Source organism: Corvus cornix, chromosome 2, assembly GCF_000738735.6.
Source record: "Corvus cornix cornix isolate S_Up_H32 chromosome 2, ASM73873v5, whole genome shotgun sequence".
In the NCBI taxonomy this organism is placed as follows: Eukaryota; Metazoa; Chordata; class Aves; order Passeriformes; family Corvidae; genus Corvus; species Corvus cornix.
In genome coordinates, this window is record NC_046333.1 from 149,477,635 (window position 1) to 149,496,530 (window position 18,896).

Genomic DNA, 18,896 nt, shown 5'->3' on the forward strand with positions numbered 1-18,896 from the left:
GGAGTATCTGGTCAAGGACCTTTTTGAATTCAACTAGGGAAGATAAGGAAAAAGTCATCAATTAGAACGTCAAGGACACAAACCTGACCAACAAAAAAGGACGGCAGTGATGGGAAGCAAACCTGGACATTCACACTAGTTGATGAAGGCATGTGGAAATATGAGGAGGCTTATTCCAGCAAGGTTACCTCATCCAGGACCTTGTCAACTGGGAAATTAAGCGGAAAGAAGGAAATCAGAAACTAAATTTGCCAAGACACTGACCTAAGCAGAGGCAAATCTTGTCACTCGCAGTGACTGATGGGCTATCAGGAAACCACAGACTGCACTTCCTGGGAGATCAATCTGGACCTTGCAAGTGATAAGATTCTAAACTGGGGGACTGTGAACTGGGAGGGCTGAGGGACTGATGGAGCTGGGGAGATGCATGAGGGGCTGTGCAGGGGAAGAGAGAGTAACAAACAGGGGGGTAAAACAGAAAAGGGTATAAAAGGGGCTGGTCAACATGGAGCTGGCTGGTGCATTTGTTTGGCTGAGCCCTGCACCTGCTCACCATGGTTTGTCCTGTTGCCTTACATCTTCTTACAAACCTTTTCATAGAATCATGGGATGGTTTGGCTTGGAAGGAACCTTAAAGATCATTTCATTCCAACCCCCTGTCATGGGCAGGGACACCTTCCACTGGACCAGGTTGCTCCAAGCCTTGTCCAGCCAGGCCATGAACACTTCCAGGGATGGAGCAACCAAAGCTTCTCTGGGAATTCTGCTCCAGTGCCTCACTATATGCACAGTAAAGAATTTCTTCCTAATACCTAATCTAAACCTGCACCTACCAAGCTGAGAGACCTCATCTGCAGTGTCTGGAGGAGACAGCACTGCATATAACATCATTTAACATGTAGAAATAATTTTTTATAATTCTCAGACTAGGAGATTGGCCAACTTCTCTGACAGAAGGCACTTAAGACTACACTATTTTAATGCTTGATACAGGAATACTGCCAGATTAAAATGTGATTTGGATTTTGTTCTTTCCCAAAGCAAGAGAAAGTAATTTCTTTAAGTGACTGAGGTCCTTAAAATAAGCACAATACATAGTAGTTCTGTTATGGAAAAAATTAGTCATATTATTGAAAAAAAAAGACCTAGAAAAAAGTGATTTTCAGGCTTTAAGAACTGGAGCTTTAGTTAATCAGAAAAAAAAAGCAAATTTACTGACAAGAAAATAACTTATATAAAAGAAGAAAGCATGTCTCAGCTTTGTCCCAAAATAAGAGAATTTGTAGGGGTTTATGGACATAATGAACTCTAGAGGACAAACAAACAGAAAGGCTTTTGTTAAGAGGAACAGAACAAGGCCAAACCAGCACAATTGTACTGTAAACCTAGGCAAGTATTTTCAAAACCTAAATTTTGATAAAACAAGTCACTGTCCTGAGAACTCTTGATATTAGATTGAGTAGCCAACAGATATTTCAAAATGTGACCTTGGGCTATCCCCAAAAAGTATGACACATGCTTTTAGGGGACAAGAAAAAATCTATAATATAAAAAACCCAATTTAATCACCTATGGGAGAGAATTCTAGCCAAAACTATTGCAAAAGAAGTATTGACTCTTCCACCTCCCCAAATGCAGTTGTAAATCTGATTTGCTTTATCAGAGAACGCAACTTATAGCAGGCACTTCCACAAGCATCTGGTGAGTTTGCAACTGGAAAAAATAATTCAGAGAGTAACTTAATGTATGCAAATGTGATTTAAAAGAATTTTCTGTCTCAGAAAGAAACATGGGATACATCTGCAAAGGCCACAGCAAAGTACAAGACACTGAGGCAAGTCATTCAAGCAATTGACACTGCATGGCTTAGGAGTTGCACGGCAAATTCCTATTAGCAATTCAAATTGGAGTTGTCCTATCCAATGATATTCTATGTGAACACAGCAGAGTACAAAAATGGACATGTTTCAGAGGTTACAAGAACACTGCATTGACATACAAGAGAGCAGAAGCAGAACAAAAAATTCCTTGTGCTAGTTAAATAAAGATAGATCAGGAGATAAATAAAGAAGAGATCAGAAAACTGCAAATGCATGATCTTGTCAAAATAGGTTATCTCTGCTGATGCACCATGAAATGTTGGAATGTGCCCTGTACCTCCATTTATACCTCCTGAAACACAGGTAGAATGGTTTAACAGGTGATCAAATAATACAGAAAGGTCCTAAACGACATACTGAATGCAATTAAAGCAGTGAGTGTAATAGAGAATGCGCTTTATAAGTAACCCAAAGAATGGTTGTGTTTGGATTAAATCTCTGCAGGGAAAAGAAAAATGTAAAGACCTTAGAGCTGCATCTCCAAGAGCTGACCAGTCAACACTGATCTGAGCAGAGCCAGAAAGAGACTCCAAAAGGATGCCTCTGGCACTTCCCTTGCACAGTACAGCTCCAATAAACCCATCTATCCTATCTCGTGTTCAAAACTTCTTGATTAAAAATCTCAAACATCTGAGGCAAGGTGACAAGTTCTAAGGACAGGCAGCAGGACACAATCAATCCCAAATCTCTGGCTGCTCAGGGACACAGGGTGATGGAGGCAAAGGACCATTTCAACATGGGCTGTGGAAGAATACCCTGGCACAATCATTTGTCTTGTGACAAAGTACAGCATCATAGTATTTTAAAAGGGTTTGGGTTGGAAGGGACCTTAAAGATCATCCAGTTCCAAACCCATGCCATGGGCAGGGACACCTTCCACTAAATCAGGTTGCTCTGAGCCCCATCCAACCTGGCCTTGAACACTTCCAAGGATGGGGCATCCACAGCCTCTCTGGGAAGAAAACTAGACCTTCTTCCCACAGGAGAGTACCCCCTTTAGGCCACCTGATGGATGTCAATAAAGCCACACTAGGGTTGGAAATTCCTTGCAGTGGAGTTGGTGAAAACTGGTACCCATTTCAGACATATCAGCATCATGGAGTAGCACTGAGAAGGAAAGTTACAGAAGGTCACTTCCCTCTCCCCACAGTCTTCCCTCAACAGGCACAAATCCGAAGATCAAGCCCTTCAAAATCTTCAGAGCCTCCTTCAGAGGACTGGTTTCCACATCACAGAGGAAAAAAATTCTCCTCTTTCTCATGCAGCACTGAAGCAGAACCAGGCAGAAAGAGGGGCCAGCTTTCCAGCTGGGAGTCTGCCACGTTCCTCTCTATTCCTCAGTTCCATGCCTCACCCACTGAGACAGCAGGAGGACAATACACCAAGAGGTTAAAATGTCCTCAAACATGCACAATAGCAGCAGCAAAATGAACTCATAAAGAACTTCTTAACAGCTGTGGCCCTGTTTTAACAGAAATACTACAGGCTACTTATCTCAGTGGATTCTAAGAAGTTCCTAGACAGCCTAATTACCATCCTTTTCCAGTGTGAGATCTTTCCCTGGTGTATGCTGCCAAGTCCCTTTTCCAGTGTCATTTTTAAATGTCTCAGTGGTGAAGCCCACTACTCTCCTTGAAGCAATCCTCCTTATTCCAACTATTTTCCCCTTTGACATCCTAAGTTGTAAGAGCTCCACTTCCGCAAATCATTTCCCTTGGACAATCCTAGTAACAATCAGTGACTGCAGTTGATTATCAGCACAAATTTTCAAGGAAATTAGATCCAAGCAAATTTCTTGAGCACTTCACTTTTATTTTACTTACATCCTGGCCAGGAGGCCCTTGTGGTCCAGGGATACCAGGTACACCACGGGGACCCTGGTGGGAAAGAATAGAGAAACCCAGTAACATGAGTAGTATTTATGAAGTGCTTCTTAGCTGAAGAGAAGAAATTCTTAACGTAATAGTTATTGGTGGAAAAATTAACCAGCACCTACACAACTATGAGAGAGTTTAAGAAAAAAAATTACAGCTCACATTGCACTATCCTGGTATCAGTCATTTCTGTGCCTCAAGGGACTTCACGTGCATCACTAAAGTCAAGCTTCCCATACATTGATTGCAGAGGTAATAATGACTCTTTATAGGAGGCAGGTTTTTGAACAGGGAGAAAACATGACTGAGCACAGGAGAGCACAAGAGAAAAGAAGGTCCATCTCCTTAGTTCCAGGCTATCACACTGGCTAGGACTGGCTGTTGAGCTGGAAATTCATGCCAGTGCCTACTGAAACCATGATACACAGTTGTTTGTTCCACACCAATGGATTGCATCCTTGAAAAACTGAATGTTGAGGGACTAAAGTGTGTCTGATGAATACTGAAATCTGTAAGATTTAAGTAAGAACAATGTTTTAAAATGGTTTATTTTAAACCTTTGAGGCCTTGGCTATAAGCAGTGTGTCTTGAATTATGTGCCTTGAAATAATTTTTTGAATGAAGGGAGAAACAAGTAACTCATTTCTCTTGTAGGACTACTACTAAAGAAAAGTTTCCACCAGGCCAAGACTCTTAACTCTTTTTCACAACTCAATATTGCAGACAAGTACCTGGTAATACACAAGAGAAGTTCCCTTTGGAGGGTCAGCCCCTCTGTGACCATTCCTTGAGCAAAACCAATCCAGTTACACATGCCCTCATGAAATCACTGGTAGAAACACATTCAGTGTGGCTGTCCCCTCCCCAAAGAATGCGGGTATAGCTAGAAAGACATACTGTACCAGTGACCCTTTGTCTCCTGGGGGTCCCGCAGGGCCCTGCAAACAGAAAAGACACAGTAATCAAAACACTTAAAATTCCCATCCCCCTTTGGCTGACCAGGGTGGATTCAGGCATTATTCTCTGCACTGTACTGTGCCCTACACTCATGAGTGTGGGTGTGTGTGCACTGCCTGTGCCCGTGGACAATCCATGCTCAGCCTCGCTCCTGGCTGGGTCTGCAAACACAGAACCACAGCACCCACACATCTCTTGGGCTGAGACAGGACAAGCCTCCCAGGTTCTGAAGAACACTATATTCAGCTACCTCTTACACAAGAAAAAACATCCCACAGAACTTCTGTGCTCTTTAATGTAGGTCAAAGCGGGGGTCCAGTGGGCTTGTGCATGCTGTTTGTTTGGGGATGCAACTTAAAAATGTGCAGCTGAGTAGAGTGAGTCACTGGAAGGTACCCACTTCTATAGGAACACCACAGAAGTAATGCAGTACCATATCCAGCATGGGTGAATTGATCTGGTATTCTAAACACACCCTAAACAAGACTTGAATAAATTGACTACCACTGTAACTCCTCTCCTTTTGTTTTCTATTTCAGGAATAGTAACTCACTAATCCTCATACCATCCTCCATGAAAGACACCCTAGTACTGTGCTAAAGAAATGGCTAAATGCATAATTTAATTAATATCAACAAGGAAAGGCACGGCAAGATTGAAACCTTTCTACTTATACTGTGTATGCACTCATTGGGTAACTTCAGCATAAACATGTGAATTCACCCCATTCTCCAAGCTGTCTCCTGCCCTGTTGGGAATAACACTCTGTTAATGCTCAAGTTTATGGCTAAGGGTTATGTAAATTGTAACTCAATACTTCAACAGATAAGGTAAAAAAAAATCCTCATCTATATATACTTTTTGTGCAGGGAGCAAAGCCTGAGAGAGTTTAAGGGCACAGGAGGAAACAGGGTGAGAATTCCAATTAAAAAGAGTTGTTGGCTCTCAGCTCTGAAGCGGAAGTATTATAAACACAATTTTGTCACATCGCTAAAAAGGGTAGAGGCTGACACCTTTAATTCAGTGTGTAATATGCACTGAAGCAGCTCCACTGATTTCATTCTGGTTTTTTTTTACTATAGGATTCAGTCTTTGTGACAGTCTGCTAGATTCAAGGTTATACAAAGTTTTTTTTCAAATTCCAGTCTTTGCACTGGAGCTGAAGTTATGATGAATCTACAGTGGAAAAAACCACCATAATCTTGGTTTGGTTGGGTTTTTTTTTGTTTGGTTGGGTTTTTTTGGGTTTTTTTGGTTTTTTTTAAAGCATTTAGTAAAGCAAAATAAATAAATAAAACATATAATTTGAGAATAGTGTGGTATGTAGGTGGCTACACATCCTGACAGTGGGCAAATAATGAAGACAAAGAAAAAAACAATCTTCTGGTGTGACACAAGAGATGTCTGCATTTGGAGTCAAGTTCTTACTCATTTGTGTTTATGGATATGAGGATGCTAAATCCCCAGTGAAGAACAACTTTGTCATCTTGTGTACATCAGGATGTACACATGAACTCATCTAGCCCTGGACTGAATCTAAAAATCTGTAATTAAAGACAATCCACTAGTTAGCAATTTTCAAACAAGCCAGATACTCATTTGTTAATTTAATTTTAATTTAATTAATGGCTGAACATTGAGAAGTGCAAGAACATCACTGTTCCTTAGATAAATCATAACAAATGACACCCAGGAAACCTGCAGTCATTGGTAACCCTGTGAGGACCATGAAAGCCATGATACAGTCACAGTATGAAACATGACTGACCCAGTTTGCTTTAACTCAGATAGAATTCAGCATGGTAAAAGCAAATATTGTGGAGATACACCTCAGAAAGTCAGATTTTTCAATCCATTACCCAGAAATATGACTTATCATTTCAAGGCAATTTCCTGTATTAATTGGGACATTTATATTTAAACAGAGCACTGATTACCAAACATTGACTGATTGGTCCAGGATCATGGCATGTACGAGGTATTGCAAGAGTGCAAGGGCTCAGATGTCCTCTAGCAATTACAGCCAGAAATAGCATTTGCTTCCTCTTAAACATATTCCACTAAGAAATTCAGCGCGTATCTGGAAGTGTCTGAGCAGAATTACAGCCAGAGCACTCCCAAATCCCTCTCATCTCTAGAGGAGTTGTACATGACAAGTTCTGGCGTGATCAAAGCCCAGCAACAGGAAAATCCAAATTTTCCAGAGCAGACTCCCAAATACACCTTGTGACCAGCTGATACTCAGGAGGTGAGGGTAGAGTTGGATGAGGTCCAACCAACCAATTATTTGTGGGAAATTATGGGGAGGATGGACCTCTTGGAATGCCGTGGTGCCGTCCGGCTAGCACGCTGTCCCAGCACCGGGCAATCTTCTGCCTGCTCCGAGAGGGGAGGACGGAAACCGATCGCAGCCCAGGAGGGCAGGAGAAGCTTCGGGTCGGGTTCGCCTTGCCCATTGATGGCACAGGTGCGCGAAGGAGGCAGGAAAGAAGTGGAGGGACTTCTTCGTGAGGGGAGAGGGTTTATTGGAGAGAAAAATCCACACAGAAAGCCAAAGAAACATGGCTTGCAGGGGGTCTTGTACCCCCACCATATGGGCATGGAAAACACACCCATATAACCAATGGAACATCAGCCAGGGGGTGTTACCAAGGTGGGGAGAAGGAATTACAGCAAATGGGAGAAGGGGTAGGCGGGGAGGAGTAACAAGGGCCCATTAACAACCAAAGAACATAGAACTCTCTGGAAAGACAACCTAATATGAGAAATAAGGGGAGGGGAGGGCTGCAGCCAATGGTAAGGCACAGATTTATATATTTTTCACAGCCTTTTGAATGCTCAAGGCTTTTGGGCTGTGGAAGCATCAAACCAATGGACCTTTTGGGCCACTTGATCCGGCTGGCCCTGGGGTTGGTCATGGTTCACCGCAACATTGGAACACAGCAGTTTAAGCAGTCTGATTTTGCATTTTGCTGTCAGAGTGTCACTATGTCACTGATGTAGACATGTGTGCCACACTCATCCCTTCCAACAGGGGTTATACAACAGCAAGGTTATATCTTTTCAGGAGACCAGAGCTGCTGGCTCAGCACGGATCTCCATTCATCCACAGCCAGTGTGCCAGGATGATGCAAAAAATTCAGGAGTGACAGCCAGTGACACCAGTCAATCCTACAGCACTTTTAGCACTCTGTTTCAACTAAAACTGAATGAATTAGGAGCCCTCATAACAGACATGTGACACGTGAGCCACAAATGCCAGCCTCTGGACTCGTCTGGAATCTGCATGTTCAGAAGGCAAAATGTTCCCCAGGCTCTCAGCACAGCCGAGCACAGACAATGCATTCCCCGGGTGGCAATGTCTGATTTTCCACCTTGTCACAGGTTGCAGCAGGACCTGCTACTTACAGGGGGTCCAGCCAGGCCAATTCCTGGCACTCCTCTGTCTCCTGGCTGTCCAGGGAGGCCAGGAGCTCCCCTCTCACCCTGAAACGAAGGAAGGAGATAAAGGCTTTTTAGATTGTTTATCTGGGGAAGACAGGATTAGGGAAGTTTTATTGCATCTTACTGTTCTCCTTTCCTTTACCAACATAGGCCTACTCACAGAAGTGTATGAAGTTATTTTGGTAAAAAATAAGTCAACACTTTTACCACTCTCTCTTTAGCACTGTACTAGAAAAGGAAAGGCTTCCCTTCTAAAAAACAGAATTTTCAAAGTAAAGCCTGAATAGCACAGAAAACAGCTTGACACTGTTCAATGTACACTGCAAACAGAGGGCTAAGAAAGAATTCAGCTGTAATACTTTAATTTAACATCTGTTTTCTAGTTATAGGGAAAAATCAATAAGATTTTTATGCATTGCATTGCAGTTGTAAGATTTGGTCTCACATTGGCAGTAGATTTATAATGATGAATCTTATTTATGCTATTTATTATGACATTATTTCTAGCTATATAGAAGCGTGATAGAAAAATTGTTACCTGTGGATCCTGCCCACTCAAATTTAAATCTGCAATAACTCCTATTTTTCCCCTTTCTTGCTTTCTTCTTAAGCTAATCTTATACTACAAAGAAATAATACTGCATGGCCAGTGAGAAAAAACACATTCTGATTAGTTCAAACACTCCACACATCCCTTATCTGTTACTTTATTCAAAAAGACAATTTCAATACAAGAATTTCAATAGTATTTTCCCACACACAATTAAGACTTTTACCATCTTCTGTTGATATTGAATAGAATACTTAATGAGATTTCTTTTCTGACTTTTATATTAATTCTCAGTCTATTAGTGTGTGTCTGTGTGGGTGTAGGTCTGTGTTCTGAACTGTTAAAGATACATAGAAAAGACTACAATGCATTTGTACAAAATGCATCAAAAAAAAAATCATAGCAGTTTGGTTATTTCAAAAATATGAGAGGTAGATGGATTGAGTCTCATACTGCTATAATCCTGCTTCTATCATTTACAGAAACTGTTTCAACATCTGATTCTTATTCCAGTCCAGATCAGAACAGGGTCATTTTGAAGAGGAGAATTTCTGAAATGCCTGATTGAGGGTTCAAGCACAATCCAGATCCTCCCAGAATCAAAGATTTTTGTGGTTTTATTCCTTTCTTTTCTGTGTGCTTATAAGGGAATAAACATTAGCTTCAGCAGAAGTAGTTAGTGTCATCAACCTCTTCAACTAGGTAGTCTTTGCCTCAATACAGGAGGGGAAACCAGGACTACCTGGTTCCACTGTAAAATAATTTTCATCCTCCTTGGAAAGAGGTGAAGGGAATGAGTGCTAGGGAGAGGTTCTCCTTGAGGGCTGACAGGTGGACCTGAGAGCAGATCATCCCTGAGCCGTGAAGTGTCTCCCTGGTTGTGTGGATTAAAGGGTCCCGGTCCCAGTTTCCCTGAAGAATTGTGCACTTAGACCTCCATCTATGTTGAATTATTATAGTGCTGGAAGGAATTTTAAATGTGGAAAATTAACACAGCTAATTCATATCTGAGTATTTACATCCACAGAGATACTGGCATAATTAAAAAAGGAACCTCCTAGAAGACTACAAGTGCATTTTTGAGTCACAGCTCCACAAACTCTCTTTTCCAGTGGAAAACAGACCATGTTTGCACCATGTTCTTTTCTCCAGTTCAAGCAATTAAGAGGAGCAATCCACAATGAAGCCCATGCTCACCTTATGTCCAAAGGGTCCTGGCAAGCCTGGTGGTCCTCTTTCCCCCTAAAGTGACAGAAGCAAAACAAGAAAACAGTCACCATCCAGCCAAACAGAGCCCAGACTTTGCTACAGTCAAGGCAGAAATTATCCCACCACCGCCCTCCTGAGCTGACACCATCCTGGCAATATTTTACTGATAACATGCAACCAAATTAAACAATCTGCTAATTGGGCAAGAATTAAATGCTTTAAGGGAACTTCCATCAACCTAATAATTTTTGTACTAGTCACAGGGACAATGGCTGCTCCTTGTGGAGGTCTCTGTTTTCAATGTAAATTTCAGAAATACAGCTTCAATTCTGACATTTTTTTTTATGCAGAGATGGGATCAGGAGCATTTTGTACGGGCAGGCCTTTCATGGATTCAGGTAAATCCACACTCTCCTGCAGAAGTCATGCTTGTCTGTCTCATATTGAACAAGCCAAGCACAAAGCCTGCCAGCAGTACTTACCCTTTCTCCATCTTTACCCTTCCCAGGCAAACCTGGCTCTCCAGCACGCCCTGGCTCACCAGGTGGCCCAGGTAAACCCACTTTTCCTTCTTTTCCAGGATCACCCTATAGAAAACAATCCATCAGAACTCATTGGAATACTACAGACTATCCCCATCTCGGATCTTTCACTAGGACTGAACGACATGGATTTTTTCCTACCTTTCTCATCTGGATTTCTTTTGGTATCATAGGAAACCCTCTTTTATGGGACGCCTTTTCCTTCAGTAAACTCAAGGCACTTGTAATTTCCATTAAGGAAAGTAAAAGGAGACTTCAGAATGTTTTTGGAACCAGCTAAATGTGGCAGTGTGCTCTCCCCATGGAGCACACCCCAACCTGATCTTGTCAAAATTGGTTATCCCTGCTGTGACGCTGAGAAATGCTGGAATGTGCCCTGATCCCAGTGTGATCTTTGCTTCCTGTGATCCTGCCCAATTGACACCTGCCAGCAGCAGTAGTAGTGAATGCATCTGGTTGTGATGGCTGCATCTGATTCACAGTGGGTTCAGGGGAGGCAGGTAACAAACCTACAGGCAAGGGCTGGCTTGGGCAATGTGCCCACCTAACCACAGTTAATGTTTTCACAAATTTGGGAGAAATGAACATTTGTAGTCAGTATGAAAATATGAGACAACCATCTTACCCCATAAACAGTGGACAGCCCAGGGCCTGCAGTGGGCTGCATGGCCAGATCTCCCCTTGGCATGGATGCCTCTCAAGGTTACCCCTCAAATTACCACCTTATCACATCAGATACTCAGCAAACAGAATGGGAATAAGTGAATTGAAACTTTATATAACTTAGCCAAGTTATATAAAGGATTGGTTGTGCACATATAATGCTTTAGACAAAATAGCGATCACGTTTGGGACTAAGTCTGGATGAAGCCACACCTAAACTCCTCTCTGAGAAGGAGTTTAAAACACAAAGGGATCCTTTCTGAACCTCATGACTCAATGGAAGGATCTCCCTGACAGTTTTGTCTGACCCTGTCCTCAATGCAGTAAATAATCAAGTGTACCTTGCATTGAATCTTGTTAAACCATTGTGGCATTTACCATTGAACTTTGTTAACTTGGTGTCTTATATCAATGAAATATACTGTTGCTTCCTTCTTGTGAGTGAAGTGCATCACTCTTTCTGCAACACTGAATGAGAGAGCCCTTGGTCCTCACAGGACCCTGAGGTAGAACTCAGTAATTTGGAAGAAGATTTTAATGAAGGAGCTAGGATTTTTAAGCCTTTTAAGCCCCAAATACATGGATACAGGGGGCCATGTTTCTGATTAATCATTCCTACTCCAGCAAGCAAAGATCAGGACTCCAGCATGCTAAGCACTCTGGGGTACATGAATCCAAATCCCAACCCCCTGGCCTTAGAAAGCTCATGAAACGGGACAGAAAGCCAATTTTTCTTCCAGCTTTGGATTTACAGAGATGAATAGGAGTTTCTTAAGACACCAAATGTCCACTCTTGTCTGGTAATGAGGACAGCAGAAGACCATAATTGTGTAGCAGTGATTTCACTATATCCAGTCATATCTCAGTGGTTTATTAGGTAAATTATAAAGTTGCAACTGGGTGAAAACCTGACAGCACATGTAATAGAGGAATTCAGACAAGATGATGTTATGAACCCATGTGTCTTTACCATCCATGAACCTTTGAAATAATTTCCCAGTTCAGACTGCATCTGTTCCTATCACCTAAAATACTTAAAAAAAAAAAAAAAAAAAAAAGAAACAAATCCATCAAAGAATCAACTCACCTTTTCCCCCTTTTCTCCTGCCTTTCCTGGGAGTCCAGGGCCTCCAGGCACACCCTGCAGAGAAAAGAAATTTAAAGTTTAGAAGTTTTTTTGTAGGCAGTATTGGATCCTAAACAAAGGGGCAGACCTGTGGGTTCAGTACAGTTTATCTCAAGGATCAGTATCAGCTCTACATCTCCCAATACAGAAAACCTGTAATCCAGAGAACACCACAGAAGAGCTGTGTAACAGGTCCTTAAAGGAGGAATTTCTCTTTCAATATAAAAAAAGAGCTGAACAGAAAAAGCAGAAACTGAGCTAGTACCAGATTTGTGCATGCTACCAGTAACTATTTTTTTTCATTTTTTTGAAATCCTCAGCAGCTCCTAATATGCTACCAACAATCCCCCAATCACCACCTCTGTATCAGAGAAGCCAAAAGCCTCCCAACACTGGGAAATGTTCATTTCTTCCTCTATTTGAGTTTTCAATCCTTTTAACGTCTTGGCAGGTCTCAAAAGACTCCGTGTCAAAATATAGATGATTTAGAGCTATAAATTAAATACTGTAACTTTCTAACCCACTAAAACACATTTTAGAATGGTACTCCATTTTAAGATGTGAAATCATGTCTTGGCACTATTAAGATTGGATTGACCTCAGAATGGATGTGATAATTATTTTCCTTTCTGCACCAGTAAAAATTATTTCCAACTATATTAGCTTTTATAGGTAATATATTGGTATTACTGGTATAGAAGTTAATGGAATATGAAATTGAAAAGTTCTTCATTTTCAAGATCACCTTTCAGTTTGAAATGAAATCATCACATTAATACAATTAAACCAAATGTATCTTAACAATTAGTAGAAAGGTAATTTAGGTTTTCTTAGATTGCCCAGGTAGTAAACTCTGGTTCTAAGAGTGCTGTGTTCTAAACCACTGTGCCTGAATACATCATATCCTGAGGTCTAAATGCTGGTTGTGGTGGCCGATTGACCTGTGGTACAAGAGACAGAGAGAGCTCTTGGTAAGACAGTCTGTGGTGCCAAAGACTTACCGGTTATGGTGAGGGAAAGAAGCCTCTCCCAGGATGCTGTGTTTGGTTATGGTAATGTACCCCAGTTCAGCTTCCCCGGTTGGCTCCTGGTGTTAGCCACACCCCTGTACTTAAACCTGAGCTGTCACATGCTCAGGGTCATTTGCCTCTAGAACCCTTCACAAGTTGTAGCAATAAACTGCTTTCTGTGGAACTCTATGCAAGGACCCTTCTCAACTCCTTGCTGTTGGGGTTAATATTACTGAAGCCATCTCTGCTTCTGTGTGCTCAGGCATGTGAGCCACAGAGCCGGCAGGGAACCCAGTAATACTGGTTTTCACCTACTCCAGTCTAAGCCCAGAGAAACCCCAGGAATTAGAAAGAAAATTACCCTAGTGGAGCTGGGAGTAGAGTTAGTCCAAAGATGTTTTTACCAAATATGAAGTGTTTTATCATGCACAACTTAATAGTGGTGATGAACCCCCCAGTGAGGGGGACACTGCATTGATTTCAAGGCTCTTTAGGCTCAAATGCCTACATGCTTTCATAATAAAAGTGGCAGTTTACCACACTATTTTTGTATCAAGAAGTCATGTTTACAAAAGGAGAGGACAAATGAAAACAAGGCAAAGAAAACAAAACTAAAGAGACAGTAAACATGGAATTTTTTTCTTTTGAAGAGTTGGCAGCAAAAATTGCTTTTGACAATTTGGTGAGGAATGAAGCAGCTCTGTTCTTCCCCTTGATAAAATGAGTATGTTAAGGTATTTCATGGATACACCATTCCCAGGTGCCTCCAGATCTTTCAATTCAGCCATAAGAAACAAGTGTAATGAAACACAGCCTTCTGAACTTCATAGTAATCCCCGTGGAAGGGAAAACTAAACACATTAAATAAAGAAATCAGGGCACAGATGGGAAAACAAATACACTGGTGCATACTTACCACATTTCCTGGCAAGCCTCTTGGACCTGGGGGCCCTGCTGGTCCACTCAAACCCTGTTTTAAGAAAATGAAGTGTGTATATGTGTGTGCATATATAAATCACAACTTGTATCACCATAGGAACAAGATGTGCCAAGTGAGATTGGATTTCATGTCAGACAAGGTGTTGTACAACAAGAAAGCAAAGAATAGCATGTTTGTTTGAAACATTTTTATGTAAAGGAAAATGAAACAATACAAAATGGGGGAAGGATCTCTCTAGGAGCATAAACCTACCTTCTATCAAAATAAATCCTAAATCTAGCTCAGATACAGGAAGAAAAGTCTGGGCCCAGAAAGATCAAAAGAACAGAGGAAAGTATGTTGATTTATCATAAAAAAAAATCTAGGTCAACAAAATATGCTTTGTTGACAATTCTATCTTTCTCTGCTGTGGGGAACAAAACCTGAAAACATTCATTTGCACTAAACAGGTGAAATAGCCTAAACCATCTGGAGTGCATAGTTTTGAACTGCAGGTCTTTTTCCATTTGCAAGTCAAAGCTCTATAGCATGAAAAAGCCCATGTGTGCCCCCAAAATTCATGGGAGACATTAGAGGACATATATTTGGAGATTTATGTCCCCATATAGATGTGTGTTTGGGGTTACCAGGCTATATTTAGATGTTTCATAGAATCATAGATTTCAGTTGGAAGGGACTTAAACATCATCTGGTTCCAAACTGTCTGTCATAAACAGGGACACGTTCCAATAGACCAGCTTGCTCTGGGCAACCTGTGCCAGTGCTTCACCCCCTTCACAGGAAATAATTTCTTCTTCATATTAATCTAAACCTACTTTCAGTTTGAAGCCATTCCCCCTTGTCCTATCACTCCATGCCCTTTACAATATCCCTCCCCAGCTCTCTTGTAGTTCCTTTTTAGGCACTGGAAGGGGCTCTAAGATCTCCCTGGAGCCTTCTCTTCTCCAGGCTGAACAATCCCAACCCTCTCAGCCTTAGCTCATAGCAGAGGCTTAAAGGTTTCCTCATTTCTGTGTTATTTACAGTCACTGGTCTTTGAGGTGATAGAAACAATTGGAGCAGCAGCAGTCTGTGAAAGGATGTCAAAAAATGAGAAGGTGCCTGCAAATACCTGCATTTCCATATCATTAACATCCTCTGAGCCACCAAGTTATACAAAGAAATAAAATCAAGGAATGGGTTTTGGTGGAAGTGGGATGGTTTTTACCTTCTTTTTTTTTTTTTTTTTCCCATAATACTAAGGAGTGCTTCAACCAAGAGGGAAAGACACCTGAAAACAGGCAGTTCAGGGTTTAGGGTCAAAGCACTCCTCAGGAACAATGTCTAAGCACAAGCCCAAGAAGGAAAACTATGAATGCAAAGGCGGAAGAAGAAATTTCAGTGGTTTAGGATGCATCATTTGGATTTCCTATTTCCTCCTTCTCCTAATTGCAGTCATCCCCTGTCTCAATCATTATTTCAATCAGTTCTTCAGCGTTTTTTCCTTCTTTGCTTGCAAAGAAAGTCTGTGGCCTTTTATTCAGCTGCAAAGGGCTTATATGCTCTCACAATAATAAAATTGGACTGGAATCCTTTGTGTTCCTAAGCACACAGCCTGACAAGAGGAGCGCTCCCTACAACAAATGCCTCAAAAAGAGGTGTGGGATGAGTCTTCTGGATGAGCCACTATTAAAAAAAAAATAGCAGAATTGACAGTGAAGCCTAAAGGTAACCATGATCAAAAAACAATTCCTGCTGCTGCTGAGCAGTGAGCTCTCTGCTCCAGCTGGCTGCCGGAGCTGGGCTGACATTGCAGTGCAGTCACACTCACCCAGAAAAGGGTGTTTTTTTAGGCAGGGAGAGATCTGAGCAGGAAAGATGCACAATCTTGAGCTGGGATGAATGGATTGATGAGCTAGCTGAATGGGGCATTGATCTGTTTGGTGCAGATGGTCCTGTTTGCCCACAAGCAGCCACTCTTCCAGCTGTGGATTGGATTAGGATGTGTCCTGTGCCCAAGGAGCCTGGGACTGCAGATCCACAAGATGTGGCTGTCAGTGTCCTTTCAAGTGTGTTACTGTCAGGGAAAAATGCTGCAAGGGAAGCAGTTACTTACAGTCTCTCCAGGAGCTCCAGCCTCTCCTTGGGCTCCCTTCTCCCCCTTTGCACCCTGTGCAGAAAGGAGAGATACCAGCTGATTAGACATGGGAGGAGACCTCTTGCCAGACAAAAAATCTTCAAGATGCCTGAATGTGTACTAGGCAATGGTTTTTGTTAACCAGTCCACAGAGGAGTTAATGGCTGAGGAAATAGCTCCCGGTTCTCTATGCACCAAGAAAAGGAACTATCAAAATAAAACCCTGGGACTTAAGAAGAATTTCTAATGACTGATCAGCTCAGAAGCTGTTTCTCAGCACAGGATGCTGAAACTTGCAGGTATTCATCTGTGTGTGCCTCCTTCGTATCCTCAGGCCTACCAACTACTTCATTTCCAGCTGAACTTTGATGGTCTTCCTTCACAGAGGAAGATTTGCCTACAGTTCTGAACTTTTTTCCAAGACCTGTGGTTTGGTAGCAGCACAAGAAGCCCTCTTGAAGGACCACAAAGTTGGAAGAAGTCCCTCAGACAATACTGACCATGATACAAAGATACTGTATTTCTGAGCTGATTTCCTTTCTGTTGTCCTGATGTGGAGCAGACGTAGATATCTCTACAGAAGTCCCTGAACTTACAACAGTGAGAAAAAAGAAATGGGTGCTGGTACGTAAGGGAAGAATTATTTACAGTGATATAGACCTTGAGGGCACTCCACTCTAGTCATGTCAAAGACTGTCTTCAAAGGCCCTCTTACCTGTACTCCTGCAGGTCCTGGCACACCTTGTTCACCTGGGACCCCAGGTAATCCCTGCAAAACAGAGGGAGAGGTAAAGGAGCTCCTTCCACTGAGAGAAGGAAGTGTGGTTTTTACAGAGGCTGCCACTGCACAGGGCTCTGTCTCTTTTGGGAGCCCCATCCAGAACAGGAGGGTCCAGAATACAAATGCAGTACCCAAATGCACAATTTAGCTGGGCCGCATCACTTCAAAATCCCTTTATAAATCCTGCACATAAATTACTGTCAGCCAAGCTCTGCCTAGCAAATCCCATAGTCCTCTTTTCAGCTACTGAGGCCCAGAACTATAGATTAGGTGCTTAAACTCCTGTAGTCATGTAGCTTCCTCTACAGGCAGTACAAAGACAAGCACCACTGTGGCTATTTCTGATGAGTGAAGCATCCCAGCTATGGAAGGAGCATGTACAACCCTCTCCCTCCAAAACTGACCTCTCCCATGTCCTCTCCTTGCTAAAGGTCAAAGCCAATTGAAGAAACACTTGGCTGTACTTACAGGTTCTCCACTCATTCCTTGATCTCCTTTGTCCCCTTTTGGTCCAGGTTCACCCTGATATAAAACAATAAAACAGAGAAATAAAAGCTATTTCCAGGGCTGGAACTCACACTAGTCCTGCTTAGTAAAGGGCTCTTACAACCAGTTATCCATTTCTGACACAAAGTAGCTTCTCCAAAGGACTTTGAGGTCAATGAATCAAAACTGATACCCCACACTGAAACAGGGAGATCACTGTCTAGACTTCTTGGTCTGTTCCAATACTAACTGAAAAAATACTCAGTTTAAAGGGAGAACATTTTGCCCTCATGGAGAAGAGTAGCTAAAGAATGTACCCAAAATTTGATCAATTAATCTCTAACGTTTTAAAAAGCCACATGATGTGATCAATAGCAAAAGCATCAGTGCCACTGCACTACCTCTCTGTAGGACCCCAGCCCTAATGTCATCCTACAGTGATCCCACATAAAGACAGTTCCCTATTCCACCTACAAAAGAGAAGTATTCAGTGCTCATCTGGAGCATTTCCAGAGGTGTGCACTACGCAGCTATTCCTGAGCTCTAGTTCTATTAACATCTCCATACATTCATGCAGCTTCCTCTCCCTCCTGCAGTGTCAGTACCTTTTTTCATGCACCACCATCACTGCCTAATAGGATTAATTTATTCCTGTTCTTCCTCCTTACAGTAAATTGAATATGCATTCAGACAGAAGTTCATCAGCTTTGTCCTGTGGTCTAGAGCAATAATCAATAAATCCATATTTCTGCTTTTTATAAATTGAAAAGGAAAGCACACAATTATGGAACTAGCTGGAATAAACCAGGCACTACACGAATACTCACATTTGTATATTGTTATGAACATATGTATTCAGGCAACAGCAATCATTACTTATTCATTATTTATCATACCAAGTGTTTCAATTATGCAATCAAGGAAGAGTAAGAACATCAGTGATTTAAGCTACACACACAAGCAAGGCATAGTGATCAGCCAAAATGCAGAGCCAGATAAATCAGCTTGAATTTTATTTACGTCAGCTATTTGCCAATCATTTCTGCATCACCTGGGAATTCACAGCCCATTTTCAAATGATTCTCTAACAGACAAAATAAATGTAGCTGCATAAATATTGCTTATGCTTGTGTTTATTATGCATTATGAATAAATATTATCATCGGTGATAAATAATGGGAGGAATTTTACTCTTCAAGTAGCATCCCATTAGATCGACTTTTAACCAGGCAGTCCCTGATGCCATCTAGTGTCCTTCAGAAAGACCTCAGGATCACCTAAAGTAGCTTGAGCAAAGAGTCTAAAGCTGCAAATCTGT

General features: G+C 41.8%; 1 protein-coding gene across 7 annotated transcripts in view; it reads right to left on the minus strand.

The window, feature by feature from the left end:
* COL22A1 (collagen type XXII alpha 1 chain) overlaps positions 1-18,896 on the minus strand; it is a 227,291-nt gene that overhangs the window by 40,934 nt on the left and 167,461 nt on the right. For 5 of the 7 annotated variants that reach the window (XR_005601553.1, XR_005601552.1, XR_005601554.1 and 2 more), the window contains exons 34-42: positions 17,561-17,614; positions 17,027-17,080; positions 14,172-14,225; positions 12,207-12,260; positions 10,397-10,501; positions 9,903-9,947; positions 8,120-8,197; positions 4,657-4,692; positions 3,704-3,757 (exon numbers count right to left, since the gene is read on the minus strand). Coding sequence is in view for 4 of the 7 variants with exons in the window: in XM_039549899.1 (XP_039405833.1) it covers positions 3,704-3,757; positions 4,657-4,692; positions 8,120-8,197; positions 9,903-9,947; positions 10,397-10,501; positions 12,207-12,260; positions 14,172-14,225; positions 17,027-17,080; positions 17,561-17,614 (534 nt within the window). In the remaining 3 variants the exon portion in view is untranslated. Of the gene's footprint in view, positions 1-3,703; positions 3,758-4,656; positions 4,693-8,119; positions 8,198-9,902; positions 9,948-10,396; positions 10,502-12,206; positions 12,261-14,171; positions 14,226-16,290; positions 16,345-17,026; positions 17,081-17,560; positions 17,615-18,896 lie in introns of all 7 variants that reach the window. The other 2 variants (XM_039549898.1, XM_010404723.4) reach the window with 1 other exon arrangement.